This window comes from Oncorhynchus nerka, linkage group LG9a, assembly GCF_034236695.1.
Source record: "Oncorhynchus nerka isolate Pitt River linkage group LG9a, Oner_Uvic_2.0, whole genome shotgun sequence".
NCBI classification, from domain to species: Eukaryota; Metazoa; Chordata; class Actinopteri; order Salmoniformes; family Salmonidae; genus Oncorhynchus; species Oncorhynchus nerka.
This window is the reverse complement of record NC_088404.1, coordinates 24756885-24773479: the sequence shown is the minus strand read 5'-3', so window position 1 is coordinate 24773479 and position 16595 is coordinate 24756885. Positions and strand designations below refer to the sequence as shown.

General features: G+C 45.0%; 1 protein-coding gene across 1 annotated transcript in view; it reads left to right on the top strand.

Moving 5' to 3' along the window:
• LOC115134853 (neural-cadherin-like) overlaps positions 1-16595 on the top strand; it is a 104404-nt gene that overhangs the window by 85186 nt on the left and 2623 nt on the right. The window contains 4 exon segments of the mRNA XM_065022439.1: positions 3470-3734; positions 4962-5151; positions 6232-6482; positions 12723-12877. Of these exon segments, the coding sequence (XP_064878511.1) occupies positions 3470-3734; positions 4962-5151; positions 6232-6482; positions 12723-12877 (861 nt within the window).

Sequence of the window (16595 nt, the reverse complement as noted above, 5' to 3'; positions counted from 1 at the left end):
TCCGTTAGAGCACTTTGAATACCGGGTTCTGCCGTTCGGCCTCGCTAACGCTCCAGCTGTCTTTCAGGCATTAGTGAATGATGTCCTGAGAGACATGCTGAACATCTTTGTTTTCGTTTACCTTGACGATATCCTGATTTTTTCACCGTCACTCCAGATTCATGTTCAGCACGTTCGACGTGTCCTCCAGCGCCTTTTAGAGAATTGTCTTTATGTGAAGGCTGAGAAGTGCTCTTTTCATGCCTCCTCCGTCACATTTCTCGGTTCTGTTATTTCCGCTGAAGGCATTAAGATGGATCCCGCTAAGGTCCAATCTGTCATCGATTGGCCCGTCCCTAAGTCACGCGTCGAGCTGCAGCGCTTTCTCGGCTTCGCGAATTTCTATCGTCGTTTCATCCGTAATTTCGGTCAGCTGGCAGCTCCTCTCACAGCCCTTACTTCTGTCAAGACGTGCTTTAAGTGGTCCGTTTCTGCCCAGGGATCTTTTGATCTCCTCAAGAAGCGTTTTACATCCGCACCTATCCTTGTTACACCTGACGTCTCTAGACAGTTCATTGTCGAGGTTGACGCGTCAGAGGTGGGCGTGGGAGCCATTCTTTCCCAGCGCTCCCTCTCTGACAACAAGGTTCACCCTTGCGCGTATTTTTCTCATCGCCTGTCGCCATCGGAACGTAACTATGATGTGGGAAACCGCGAACTGCTCGCCATCCGCTTAGCCCTAGGCGAATGGCGACAGTGGTTGGAGGGGGCGACCGTTCCTTTTGTCGTTTGGACTGACCATAGGAACCTTGAGTACATCCGTTCTGCCAAACGACTTAATGCGCGTCAGGCTCGTTGGGCGCTGTTTTTCGCTCGTTTCGAGTTCGTTATTTCTTATCGTCCGGGCTCTAAGAACACCAAGCCTGATGCGTTATCCCGTCTCTTCAGTTCTTCAGTAGCCTCTACCGACCCCGAGGGGATTCTCCCTGAGGGGCGTGTTGTCGGGTTGACTGTCTGGGGAATTGAGAGGCATGTAAAGCAAGCACTCACTCACACTCCGTCGCCGCGCGCTTGTCCTAAGAACCTTCTTTTCGTTCCCGTTCCTACTCGTCTGGCCGTTCTTCAGTGGGCTCACTCTGCCAAGTTAGCCGGCCACCCCGGCGTTCGGGGTACGCTTGCTTCCATTCGCCAGCGTTTTTGGTGGCCCACTCAGGAGCGTGACACGCGTCGTTTCGTGGCTGCTTTTTCGGACTGCGCGCAGACTAAGTCCGGTAAACTCCCCTCCTGCCGGCCGTCTCAGACCGCTTTCCATTCCCTCTCGACCGTGGTCTCACATCGCCTTAGATTTTATTACCGGACTGCCTTCGTCAGCGGGGAAGACTGTTATTCTAACGGTAGTCGATAGGTTCTCTAAGGCGGCTCATTTTATTCCCCTCGCTAAGCTTCCTTCTGCTAAAGAGACGGCACAAATCATCATTGAGAATGTTTTCAGAATTCATGGCCTTCCGTCAGACGTCGTTTCGGACAGGGGTCCGCAATTCACGTCTCAATTTTGGAGGGAGTTTTGCCGTTTGATTGGGGCTTCCGTCAGTCTCTCTTCCGGCTTTCACCCCCAGTCTAACGGTCAAGCAGAACGGGCCAATCAGACTATTGGTCGCATCTTACGCAGTCTTTCTTTTCGAAACCCTGCGTCTTGGGCAGAACAGCTCCCCTGGGCAGAATATGCTCACAACTCGCTTCCTTCGTCTGCGACCGGGCTATCTCCTTTTCAGAGTAGCCTCGGGTACCAGCCTCCTCTGTTCCCGTCTCAGCTCGCCGAGTCCAGCGTCCCCTCCGCTCAGGCTTTTGTCCAACATTGTGAGCGCACCTGGAAGAGTGTCAGGTCTGCACTTTGCCGTTATAGGGCGCAGACTGTGAGAGCCGCTAATAAACGTAGGACTAAGAGTCCTAGATATTGTCGCGGTCAGAGAGTATGGCTTTCCACTCAAAACCTTCCCCTTAAGACAGCTTCTCGCAAGTTGACCCCGCGGTTCATTGGTCCGTTCCGTATTTCTCAGGTCATTAATCCTGTCGCAGTGCGACTTCTTCTTCCGCGACATCTTCGTCGCGTCCACCCGGTCTTCCATGTCTCCTGTGTTAAGCCCTTTCTTCGCACCCCGTTCGTCTCCCCCCCCCCCATCCTTGTCGAGGGCGCACCTATCTACAGGGTCCGTAAGATTTTGGTCATCAGTACCTAGTGGATTGGGAGGGGTACGGTCCTGAGGAAAGGAGTTGGGTTCCATCTCGGGACGTGCTGGACCGTTCGCTTATCGATGATTTCCTCCGTTGCCGCCAGGTTTCCTCCTCGAGTGCGCCAGGAGGCGCTCGGTGAGTGGGGGGGTACTGTCATGTATTGTCATGTTATGTCTTGTTCCTGTTCTTTCTCTTCTCTTCGTTTCCCCCTGCTGGTCGTATTAGGTTACCTTCTCTCCCTTTCCTTCCCCCAGCTGTTCCTCATCTCCTCTAACTACCTCGTTTACTCTCTCCCACCTGTTCCTTTTTTCCCTCTGATTTGGTCCCTATTTCTCTCTCTGTTTCGGCTTCTGTCTTTGTCAGATTCTCGTTTGCTTCACCCTTGTCCTGTCCTGTCGTAATCTGCCTCTTCATCAGATGCTACGTGTTATCAGGTACCTCTGTCCTCTACAACCCGCGCCTACCCGGAGAGACCAGCAGTCTGTCGGCGCTAACCCTGCTATTCTCCTCTGCTGCTAGAAGGGGACTCTCCTGTTAAGATCAGAGGACTTTATAATTTGTTTGTCGCCCTCTCTGCGGGTTGTCTATGTTGTCAATCGATACATCTGAAGAGGATCTATGTCTTCCCTGTGTTTTGACATTAAAAGACTCTGTTTCTGTTAAAGCGCTTTTGGGTCCTCACTCACCTGCATAACAAATTTTTGTCTTGTATTCTTTTGAACATGAATTTGGGTATTTAGAGTACTATATAGGTAGAGATCATTGAACAGAAGAAGGCTATATCAATAATAACATTTTGACAAAAATGTATTTATCTTTGAGTCGGCGTTGAGTCGGCGAACTGTAGTAGTAGCAATAGTTAAAACAAGCTGTGCTATATTGCTGCATATATTAAAACACAGTATTGAATTATCTCTGCTCCACAGTTTCCAATTAGGGGATGGACATGTACAAACTGCAGTTGTAGCAGCCAGCAGCCCCCCTCAGCCCTATTTCCAGCGCAGTGTGTTTGCTCAGCCTTAGCTGCTGGGGATAATTGTTGTCTGTGATATTCTCCCTCTGGACTAAATTAATTGATGTCTGTGGCAGTTTTGTAAAGCATGATCAAATACAATGGGTTTAATTGAATTGAAAATAGAAAATTGCCTTCTTAATTGTACATTGCCATTTTTGAACTGCAAGTTTAAAAGGCGAACTCTGTGATTTTTATAGCCATTTTGGATTATTTAATTTGATTGATATATTCTGCATATTTCAGTTGTTTCAGGGGCTACTGGCTGTCTTTTACAACCTGGGTGACAGACCCTACAACCTCACGCTGCCCTTCCATCGCCTTGACAATGGAGAATGGCATGAGGTGGAGCTTGATCGTCATGGCAAAGAGTTCACCCTTCAATTGGACGGTGGCGGTGGAAGGCGGGAGGTTACGGCCGCTCCTGGGCGGAGTCAGGAGATAGTCATCGACCAATCAGTGGTGATGCTGGGAAACTCCTTCCCCTCAGGACACAACCGCAGCTTCCTAGGTATGGTACTGGTACTGCCATCTGGTACTGACCATTGGTACTGTCCCCTGGTACTGCCCCCTGGTACAGCCCTCTAATACTGTACTATCCACCTAACTTCCAATAGCGTAGCACACACCCATCCAACCCCCACAAGGCTGGGGGCCCACAAACTTTGGGGGCTCAGGGGCCCTCCTTTTATTTCATGTCATAATAAATGTTTTAAAAAATACACAAATTAGCTTTAAAACTGCTAAATTCTCTCTCAGCCTCATGGACAGAATGTGTAGAATAAAAGGAAATTAGCTCAGATTCTTGAAAGTCGGGACAATCCTTGTCCAGAAGGGAAACTTTATTTGTATAGTTGTATTGTGTAGCATTATTTGAGCTTAACATGTACATTTAGTGGAATATTATACATTTATTATACATTTTTATATCGGCCCTTTCCACGCATAGAGCAAAGGATCACATTTTCAAACTCTTCAAAAAAAAATATATTAACTGAAAAATAAATCTTATGTAATTTCTTGCAATGGCCCTCTGTTGCTTTAAAGAATATTTCTGTCAAAACTGTGATTCCTAAAAGATGTGTCCGAGATTTGCCAAGAGTGTGCAAGCTGTCATCAAGGCAAAGGGTGGCTACTTTGAAGAATCTGAAATGTAAAATATATTTAGATTTGTTCAACACTTTTTTTGGTTACTACATATATGTGTTATTTCATAGTTCTGATGTCTTCACTGTTATTCTACAATGTAGAAAATAGTAAAAAGAAAAACCTTGGAATGAGTAGGTGTGTCTAAACTTTTGACAGGTACTGTATATATTACACATTTTATTAAAATTAACTTAAATATTTGAAAAGTTGAGATTGTTCCATCGTTCAAGAATCCCTGACCTCTAAAACAGCATGAGATTAGCTATAATACTGCACATTTTTGTCCCTGCTCCATGTAAGGAGAAACCCCCACCCCCTCTGTATAAATGTGTTTCGCCTCTCCCTCCCAGAGGCTGGCCAGCCAAACTAACGGAGTAAATATCCTTCAAAACAGGGCTCACACTGACCGCTAAGCACTGGGCTATGTGTGTGTGTGTGTGGGGGGGTGTTCTTCTATTCCTGTGTGTTCATGTGTCTCTGACCCTTCATGAAACTTACTTTAAATGCTTTTTGCCTTAGGCCTGGTGTGTATGAATGTCACTTATATTGCTGTCTTATCTCTCTTTCCCTCTCTGTGTTTTTCCTCCAGGATGTCTGCGAGACCTAAGGCTGAATGGGCGGCCCATGCCCATTGCCAAGCAGCCCTCTGTGGGGTCTGAGGGGCTCCAGGTGGTCACTTCTCAAGGGGTCTCCCCAGGCTGCCCCTCAGATGCCTGCAGGAAACACCAGTGCTCTCCCCCCTTCATCTGCATGGACCTCTGGAGGAAACACGAGTGCAGGTACATAAATGGCAGCAGGAAATCATGTAAGGAAAAACTCTGGGCTATAACTGAGGGCCAGCAATTTTCCAGGTGAGGTCACATGCTCAGGAAGAACTCTGGGGCCTGGTCATTGGTTATAGACCACAACTCCTTGAATTATGCCACACTGGCCATTCACTGTCCCAGTATAACAAATAGACACTAACTTCTCTTCAAGCAGAAAACATTCCCCCAGACAAAGACACGTCAGTTGTACCTGGACTAGGTATGTAGCAGCTTAACAACTGGACAAGGCTTAGTAGTCTATAGCATGGCCTGTTTTGACCTGTCCTGAACGTTACAACCTTGGCCAGGTCAGACAGGGACAACAACCTTCTTTTGTCTTTCTCTCTTCTCTTTCTCTCTGTCTCTCTAGCTCTTTTGAGAATCCTAGCCTTGTGTCAACCTGAGCTGAATAAAGCCCTGTTCTAATCATAGTGACAGGGAGTGTTTCGGCAGCAGTGTCTTTAAACACCCCAGGACTCCAGTGTTTCCTGTCGTACTGACTGGGATCAGAGCATGTAAAGCTACTCCAAAAGCCTTTCATCACTATGGGATGTCCACACAGGGTACTAAGCTTGGAGAGACTATCTTCAGGAGCGGCGGAAATATACTGACAGAAATGAGGACATGGAACAACAAGGCTACTGTTACTGAGAGTGCTTTGCTTAATGACCTAAGTGTATGGAAACTTCCGACTTCAACTGTATTTCTGAAACGACAACATTGTATCAGATATAGCTATCAGAAACAATACACTCTTAGACAAAAGGGTAATTTAGCTGTCCCCACCTTTTTTGGTTCCATGTAGAACCCTCTGTGGAAAGGATTCTACATAGAACCCAAAATGGTTCTAACTGGAACCAAAAAGTGTTCTTCAAATGTTTATCCTATGGGGACAGCTGAAGAATCCTTTTAGGTTCTACATAGCACCTTTTTTTCTAAGGGTGTACCTATAGATTTTCACAGTGCCAGGTTGGCTATTCCCTTATATAAAAATTCAATCCAATGATAGCCTAATCAGTCACCACAACCTCTTCATCATTTGCATCTCCACAGGTGCCCCCCTGGTCACATGATGAAGAAGAATGCCTCAGGCAAGGTCTGCGTCTACACGCTGTGCGCCAGCAGGCCCTGTCGCCATGGCACCTGTGTGGCCCACTCCCCCTCCAAGTACTCGTGTCACTGCTCGGAGGGCTATCGCGGGCTCCACTGTGAGGTCTCTCTGGCACTGTACCACAACGGCGACAGCAACTCGCTGAGCCTCAGCTCTGCGTTTGCCATCAGTATCTGTGTCCTGGCCTTCCTAGGTAGCTATATGGACTATGTCCTCTACTACCTGTGGTGACCATACCATCTTTCATCCTGGTTTCATCTAGTTCAATCTGATTTAATCTGGTTTTGGTTGTTCCCAAGGCTGGAATTCAATGGAACACACCATATTAACGTTTATGCAGTGTCTTTATTTCTAAACTGAGTACACAGATTTCTAGATCTGAGAACTGAATGCTTCAACCTGTGAGACATGTCTACTTGGTAATAGATTCTTGCAGTACCCAAATCATCTGGGATTGATTTTCGCCTTGGGAAAATGAGATACTGCACTGGAATGTGGGTTCGATGGTATTGAGCCCCAAGTGTTTTGTTAGTTTGGGCCTCAGGGTCTGTGAGTAGGCTCAGTCAGTGTGGCTGCAAAGGTCCTGGCTAGAAACATTGATTTTGTCGACTGTGAGCCACAAGAAAAAACTCTGAAAGCTTTCACTGGGTCACAGGTCAAAAGGTTTGGGGGGCCCTTCAGTCATCCCCTCCTCACATCTATTTTGTCCTGATGTTTGTGATGTAAATTCAGACTTGTATTTGTCATCCTCCTTTGTCTTTCCTTTTTATCTGTCCGACTTGTTTTATCTCGTCTGTTTGTCATTCCAGTTCCGTTATGTCTGTTTTTATCTCTCCCTCCGTATTTCTTTGTCAATTACTTTCTTCTCCATTCTTCCTTTAACCTAAATGTGTCCATGTCTGGCTCATTCCACCAATTCAGTGCCTTTTGAGAAGGGTAAATTGGTCAAACAAAAACTCTGTTGAAATTGGGTGAAATCATTCTGCTACAAAGAGCAGTTCTTTCTTCATAAAAAACACATTTTCCCAATCTCAAGAGCAACAAATAAAGAAACAGTGTTGACGATTTCTTTGTAAATCAACCATAAATCCCCTTGTGACAGGCGGAATGGAAACTTGTGTGCAACAGGGAGTGGCAATTGAATGCAAGCTACACAAAAAAAAGACATGGTTATTAAAACATTTATAGCCTGTCTACATGGGTAACAGGGTTGAGGTGTTATGCCTGACCAGCTCAGTTTTCCACCAAAAAAGTGTAGAACCAGTTCACCTGCTTTTATACTATGGTTTGAATATTAGATGTTCAATGTTTCTTTTGAAATAAATATTTAAAAAGGAATAGTTTTACCATATATATAAAAAAAGAATTCAGTTCACATAACATGGCCGACCCAAAAATGAGGGAGAGATGTAAATTAATCACATTAAATAAATAATAATCTACGTAAATTACTTTGTCAAAGCAACAAAATAACTAGGGCTTTACAATGATGGTGAAACAGGGTTGATGAAGGGAATTTTAGCAAGCCTTTACTCATATAAAAATCTGATTGATTTGATTTATATTGTCTACATTAAAGGGCATTTCATTTAATATAACAGGCTTTAAAATTCAATATTTGTGCACAATTTCTGTTTAATATATAAAAGGGATGCAAAAGACACTCATTTCATGGAACAACCCCTTTGTTTCTGACACGCAGTAAGCTGTGTTTTGTGTCCAGTACAGAGGGCTATCTCTCCATGGAGCTACTACTATACAGTTTATGAGGCTCTCTGTCACCAACAGGGTTATAAAACGGTCTGACGATTCAATACACTGTCTCTACTAGCGCTATAACTGACTCCAAAACCCAACACCTTCCTGGGGCATTTGGCTGGTGAATTGCAACATCAGTTATTTTGACACGCTGGCTCCCTGAGAGAAACCGATAAAATGATACTTCAGTGTTTGATATAATGAATACAAAGATAACAAACTGAGGCCTTGGCATCATTTATGAACATTCATGTGTTGAATGTGTAAATGAAACTGCCTGGTGCTGTCATGTAAGGTACCTAGTTGCTACAGTTACTTTAGTTCCTGGCATTTATAAGCTGCACTCAAACCTTTGATCTCCAGATGAATTAGCCTATTTCTTCAATATATATCAAATGAGAGGTCACCAAGAGTTTATATGAACTTTTCTCCAACCGTCTCTGTAACAGGAAATACAGTACAGTAGCTAGCAACACTTGTCTGTCTCTTACAAGACTCAGGCTACAGTTCTTAGACTGGGGCCGTCTTTAACAGGATAACACGGTTGAAGGTCCTTTCATGAACTGTTAAAGTTGTTGTCATGGCGACCACCTCATCCTCCTCCCTTTACGTCATAACTGGGAGAAGACAAGGCTTGGTGGAGATGACAGAGTTGTGTCTGTGTGCATGCATGCGCGTGTGTTTGTGTGCGCATGTGTTCGCGTGCCTGCAAGTGACAAACACGCCTCATAGGCCCAGACAGACTGCGACCCCGGGAGAAGCCGCACACACATTACACACAACACACACTAAGGCGGGGTGAAGTCACGCTGCTAAATTAAACTGGAACTCTCTGTCTCTGCTCCTCTGCCTCAAACTCCATTAAAAGTGATCATCCATAATTCAGATTGACATAACCCATCAGACTGGCTGATTGCCGAGTTCAACTTTTGCTACAGACAGAACCAGAGACGAGCACATTTGGGCAATATAAGTATGCTTCATTAAGCCTGTTAAATGGGTTTGAAATTCAAAATTTAAAAGCTTTATTGTCCATCACATTTACATTTTAACTGATGTGTTGTTGGATTTGATATTCAATGAAGAAGAAAATATTAAATTGCCTTTCCATATAGAATGGGAATGGATGTAAATAGTCGTAAAAGTGCCTGTATTTTTGTATTAGAACATACTTTCCCTAATAAAGCCTTCTCACACCATTTCTATTCTCTCATCTGTCTCCAATTTATGTCCTTCTTTTCTCCTTGCAATGTATATTTTCTCTCCATTTTCTATGTTGTATATCATTGAGTTTCTGACACATGCATAAATGTTTCATGTGTACATCATTCCGATTTATACATGTCATACCCTTCATGTTACTATAAACATTCAACCCAACATCCCAAGACCACCATGGCTGGTGGATAACCTCAAAGCAGCAGCATGTGGATTGATGGATAGGAGCTGTGTAAGGTCTCCAGCCTGAGTTATATTGATATATTTGAAGATATCACAACACGACCACTGCACATCTCTGTGTGTGTTTTCATCGGAGTCTGTATGTGTGCGTATGCACGTGTGTGTGCGTCCATTTCTCTGTGTGTGTAGTAAAGCCCCACTGATGGGTGTGTTGACTGATTGGGGGAGGTCTGAGTACTGCTGGTAATACTGTGGTTGAGTGGAGGTCTGAGTACTGCTGGTAATACTGTGGTTGAGTGGAGGTCTGAGTACTGCTGGTAATACTGTGGTTGAGTGGAGGTCTGAGTACTGCTGGTAATACTGTGGTTGAGTGGAGGTCTGAGTACTGTTGGTAATACTGTGGTTGAGTGGAGGTCTGAGTACTGCTGGTAATACTGTGGCTGAGGGGAGGTCTGAGTACTGCTGGTAATACTGTGGTTGAATGGAGGTCTGAGTACTGCTGGTAATACTGTGGTTGAGGGGGAGGTCTGAGTACTGCTGGTAATACTGTGGTTGAGTGGAGGTCTGAGTACTGCTGGTAATACTGTGGTTGAGTGGAGGTCTGAGTACTGCTGGTAATACTGTGGTTGAGGGAGGTCTGAGTACTGCTGGTAATACTGTGGTTGAGTGGAGGTCTGAGTACTGCTGGTAATACTGTGGTTGAGTGGAGGTCTGAGTACTGCTGGTAATACTGTGGTTGAGTGGAGGTCTGAGTACTGCTGGTAATACTGTGGTTGAGTGGAGGTCTGAGTACTGCTGGTAATACTGTGGTTGAGTGGAGGTCTGAGTACTGCTGGTAATACTGTGGCTGAGGGGAGGTCTGAGTACTGCTGGTAATACTGTGGTTGAGTGGAGGTCTGAGTACTGCTGGTAATACTGTGGTTGAGGGGGAGGTCTGAGTACTGCTGGTAATACTGTGGTTGAGTGGAGGTCTGAGTACTGCTGGTAATACTGTGGTTGAGTGGAGGTCTGAGTACTGCTGGTAATACTGTGGTTGAGTGGAGGTCTGAGTACTGCTGGTAATACTGTGGTTGAGTGGAGGTCTGAGTACTGCTGGTAATACTGTGGTTGAGGGGGAGGTCTGAGTACTGCTGGTAATACTGTGGTTGAGTGGAGGTCTGAGTACTGCTGGTAATACTGTGGTTGAGTGGAGGTCTGAGTACTGCTGGTAATACTGTGGTTGAGTGGAGGTCTGAGTACTGCTGGTAATACTGTGGTTGAGTGGAGGTCTGAGTACTGCTGGTAATACTGTGGTTGAGTGGAGGTCTGAGTACTGCTGGTAATACTGTGGTTGAGTGGAGGTCTGAGTACTGCTGGTAATACTGTGGTTGAGTGGAGGTCTGAGTACTGCTGGTAATACTGTGGCTGAGGGGAGGTCTGAGTACTGCTGGTAATACTGTGGTTGAGGGGGAGGTCTGAGTACTGCTGGTAATACTGTGGTTGAGTGGAGGTCTGAGTACTGCTGGTAATACTGTGGCTGAGGGGAGGTCTGAGTACTGCTGGTAATACTGTGGTTGAGTGGAGGTCTGAGTACTGCTGGTAATACTGTGGTTGAGGGGGAGGTCTGAGTACTGCTGGTAATAATGTGGTTGAGTGGAGGTCTGAGTACTGCTGGTAATACTGTGGTTGAGGGGGAGGTCTGAGTACTGCTGGTAATACTGTGGTTGAGTGGAGGTCTGAGTACTGCTGGTAATACTGTGGTTGAGTGGAGGTCTGAGTACTGCTGGTAATACTGTGGTTGAGGGGGAGGTCTGAGTACTGCTGGTAATAATGTGGTTGAGGGGAGGTCTGAGTACTGCTGGTAATACTGTGGTTGAGGGGAGGTCTGAGTACTGCTGGTAATACTGTGGCTGAGGGGAGGTCTGTGGTAATACTGTGGTCTGAGTACTGCTGCGATCGTAGCTCATCTGGATTCCTCAGCGTGTTTCTCTGGATCTGTACAGCACAGTGGAGGGGATGGAGCAAGGTTAGCTGATCAATAGAACTCTACAGTACATATACCTCCAGCACACACTGAGCAGGCCTGGGGAAGGTTAGCTGATCAATAGAACTCTACAGTACATATACCTCCAGCACACACAGGGAAGGTTAGCTGATCAATAGAACTCTACAGTACATATACCTCCAGCACACACAGAGCAGGCCTGGGGAAGGTTAGCTGATCAATAGAACTCTACAGTACATATACCTCCAGCACACACTGAGCAGGCCTGGGGAAGGTTAGCTGGACCTTTACCTTTTTACAGTGAGCCTTTTTCTAATCAACATTTTGTTTTTGTTTTTTAAATGGTGGATTTGAAAACATATTCAGTTGAGTGACCTTGATGAGTGTGATATGGGTTCAGTAAACCATTACTTCAGTCTACTGTGATTACGGCAATGCACTTTATCAAAGAATCCTCAATTATTACATTGATGAACGGATGCTTCCAAATCTACTGCACAAGCAAAGATGCCAGTTCTGGTGCATCACCTTTTAGTGTGAGAGATTAAAGCCGTAGGGAGACAAGGAGAGCGGAAAGAAACACAGATAGTCAAACAAGAATGAGTGAGAGAATGAGAGAGATAAAGAAATTAGAAACGAAGCGAGAGACAAAGAGGGATGGCAGACAGGAGAAGAAATATTGGTTGAGATGAATTCACTTTAAAGGTCAGTGCAGCATACTGTATATTTCAACACACAATAGATGTGATTGAAGTCAGTGCTTCAGCAGCATTCCTACAACGCTCTCACAACGTTCCAGGGAGTGCAGGTTCTGTGAACAGGGTTGAGTGTTTTAAGGGGCGTCATCTTTGATAGGATAGAAAACACAACAGAAGAATGCATCTCTAGTACTTTGCTTTACAGGATTGGATAAATGCAGATTAGCAATGTGATGGAAAGAGAACAAACCCTGACCTTTCCCAATGTTGCTTTTTTACAAAGAAAGGCTGGTATTGAGAGTTATTGTGTATCTCATATCTGGGGGTAAAGTGTCAATTTGTGTTGTTGGCTCATCTATCTGACATGTTGTACCCTAAGAACTGAGGCACAAAATGTGCTTACCGGGTACCACACCCCTCTCCCCCATTCATCTTCACAGTCCATTCTAACTTCTTTATTACAAATCGTTGCTGACTGTCTGGGACACTGATTTATTTCTAGTGTTTTTAATTGATAGAACATTGTGTGAAGATGACTCCACCTGTCCCTGTCCTAACTTGCTCTATGGCGACCCCCCCCCCCCCCCCCCAGTGCTGATGCTGGGCCTGTCCCTCTACTCCTGCTGGAGGACACACAAGGGCCTGAAGGAGAGCGTCTACCACGTATCAGCACACCACGGAGAATGGGAGGACATCCGAGAGAACGTGCTCAACTATGATGAGGAGGGCGGAGGGGAGCAGGACCAGGTACAGATAGAGACACTGAATCCCAAATCAAGCCAGCATCCCTGGTTGCCCCCATAGGCACTTGTGTAAAACAAAAAGGATGGGATCGGTTTAAACAGTTTGATAATTGCTTCCCCATACCTTCTGATAGGCTGGGTGAAGCTTACACCTATCCAGAATACAGGAGTGCCTATAGTGTGTAGGAGCTAGAAGATTATTGGGAATTCAAGGAGACACTGGTATTCAGACAGAGGAAATAAAGCAGGACCAGGTACCATACAGCTACTGCTATTTATTTATTTATTTATTATTTACTTAAAAAATGTTTTTCACCTTTATTTAACCAGGTAGGCTAGTTGAGAACAAGTTCTCATTTGCAACTGCGACCTGGCCAAGATAAAGCATAGCAGTGTGAACAGATAACACAGAGTTACACATGGAGTAAACAATTAACAAGTCAATAACACAGTAGAAAAAAAAGGGAGCCTATATACATTGTGTGCAAAAGGCATGAGGAGGTAGGCGACTAATTACAATTTTGCAGATTAACACTGGAGTGATAAATGATCAGATGGTCATGTACAGGTAGAGATATTGGTGTGCAGAAGAGCAGAAAAGTAAATAAATAAAAACAGTATGGGGATGAGGTAGGTAAAAATGGGTGGGCTATTTACCGATAGACTATGTACAGCTGCAGCGATCGGTTAGCTGCTCAGATAGCAGATGTTTGAAGTTGGTGAGGGAGATAAAAGTCTCCAACTTCAGCGATTTTTGCAATTCGTTCCAGTCACAGGCAGCAGAGAACTGGAACGAAAGGCGGCCAAATGAGGTGTTGGCTTTAGAGATGATCAGTGAGATACACCTGCTGGAGCGCGTGCTATGGGTGGGTGTTGCCATCGTGACCAGTGAACTGAGATAAGGCGGAGCTTTACCTAGCATGGACTTGTAGATGACCTGGAGCCAGTGGGTCTGGCGACGAATATGTAGCGAGGGCCAGCCGACTAGAGCATACAGGTCGCAGTGGTGGGTGGTATAAGGTGCTTTAGTGACAAAACGGATGGCACTGTGATAAACTGCATCCAGTTTGCTGAGTAGAGTGTTGGAAGCAATTTTGTAGATGACATCGCCGAAGTCGAGGATCGGTAGGATAGTCAGTTTTACTAGGGTAAGTTTGGCGGCGTGAGTGAAGGAGGCTTTGTTGCGGAATAGAAAGCCGACTCTAGATTCGATTTTCGATTGGAGATGTTTGACATGAGTCTGGAAGGAGAGTTTACAGTCTAGCCAGACACCTAGGTACTTATAGATGTCCACATATTCAAGGTCGGAACCATCCAGGGTGGTGATGCTGGTCAGGCGTGTGGGTGCAGGCAGCGAACGGTTGAAAAGCATGCATTTGGTTTTACTAGCGTTTAAGAGCAGTTGGAGGCCAAGGAAGGAGTGTTGTATGGCATTGAAGCTCGTTTGGAGGTTAGATAGCACAGTGTCCAAGGACGGGCCGGAAGTATATAGAATGGTGTCGTCTGCGTAGAGGTTTAGACAGGACACGGACAGTAGAGGAAAAGTCTATCCTTCAACACAGCACAACTACCAATATCTTATAAGTCAATGTAGTGGTCGTATGAGTCAATAGTATGGCTCATAAGACCACTACAATACAGTAGAGTAGAATCCAATTTGATTGATTCCCTTCGGGCAATTAGTATCACAGCTACAACTATGCATCCGACACACACCTGTACAACAACTCACACAGGAGAAACGATACAAATCATAGATAAACACAAACAATATAAACCAAGGAAGAATGGGAAGATATTCACAGTTTACATAGTGAGTGTTGGTTTGGTAGCACAGCTAGGGGAGGACTGGTGTTGGAAGATGCTTGGAAATGAACACCAAACTAATGATCCTAGGAGATTCAATTAGGAGAAATTATGTGAGTAGATACTTTAGAGAATGATAGCGGCCAAAAGACTGTATTAGCATGTGCAGCGCGTTTGAGGGCTCCCACTATTTTAATCTAGTCAACTGGGTCGGACTCCCAACTTCACTGCCTGATCCCTCCTGGTGACGTTGTTGGAGTCATGTCCAACCGGTTCATCAGAACGGATCAGCCAATCGTGAAGAATAAAATGGGGCTGCTTCAAAATGGAGAGAACCTCAGTGGCACTTCCCATGCTGTGACAGACGCTATAAATAGCACCGATACAAAGATGAGTTCTTGTATTTATCTCTACGGTAGATGCCATTAGTCCTTAATGCCTGTATTTGTTTAATTGCGCTGGTAATAGCACTTTTACCCACATTAATCAGACAATTAATTACAAGTTTGGCCAATTAATGGGGCTGTTGCTGCCAATGTTGGCCGCATGTCTTTTACTTAGGTAGAAATAAAAAGCATCGCAGACTGGCATTTTTCATAGACAAATATGATTATAAATGTATGTCCTGCTGTTGAGTGTTTTCTATTAGTCTATTGTATCTCTCTCTCTCTCTCTCTCTGTGTGTCTCTGAATCTCTCTCTCTCTCTCTGTGTCTCTGTATCTGTCTCTCTCTCTGTGTCTCTGTATCTCTCTCTCTCTCTGTATCTGTCTCTCTCTCTGTCTGTATCTCTCTCTCTCTCTCTCTCTCTCTGTATCTCTCTCTTTGTCTGTCTGTCTGTCTGTCTGTCTGTCTGTCTGTCTGTCTGTCTGTCTGTCTGTCTGTCTGTCTGTCTGTCTGTCTGTCTGTCTCTCCCTCTCTCTCTCTGTGTGTCTCTCTCTCTCTCTGTGTGTGTCTCTCTCTCTCTGTGTCTCTCTCTCTCTCTGTCTCTCTCTCTGTGTCTCTCTCTCTGTCTGTCTCTGTGTCTCTGTCTCTCCCTATCTGTGCTTGTCTGTGTCTCTCAATTTCAATTCAATTCAATTCAAGGGCTTTACAGTTTTTCTCAGTCGCTTTGGTGCATTTCTTAGATCAAAAGTGCAATTCTTGAAACTACTTGTACAAATTCCAAATCATCTAGTCACTTGTGCACATCATTAAAGCAATTTCTTATTCCTTTAGAGCAAATTGCAATTGATAATGTACAAGTGTCAGCTTTTTTCCACATTATCAATTGCTCATGTCATGTTGATCAAAATGTAGTAGATGGTTCTCTGTTGAATAGTCTTACCCCTCAAAACATCTAGGCATTAGTTCCTTGCATAAGCCATTACATGCAAAATTGTTGAACTATTTGTCATAAACTGTCAAGCATAGTTTTACACATTTCTATTAGACCTTTTGTACAAAAACGTGAATTGATGAATCGTGCAGGTGAAATTGACCCTCACTCATGAAGGAATGTAAAGTGTTAGTTCAACCAACAATCAACCAGTTGTCTAAATTTCTCAAAGGTGCATCTCATGAAGAATCAATTGGCAAGCATATATAGACAGACCAAAAACACAGAGTTGCAATTTTCCAATAATGGATGGACCAGGAAATGAACAGGGTCAACAGCCAAGAGGAGGAGGAAGAAGAGGAGCAAGGATGCATGGTGGAAAGGCAAAACAGAGGAAGAGGCAGAAGAGGACATAGGCTCCACCCGGCACAGCCAGAAGAGGACTGGCCACCCCACATAGCCTGGTTCCTCTCTAGGTTTATAATCTCCACCCGGCACAGCCAGAAGAGGACTGGCCATCCCTCATAGCCTGGTTCCTCTCTAGGTTTATAATCTCCACCCGGCACAGCCAGAAGAGGACTGGCCACCCCACATAGACTG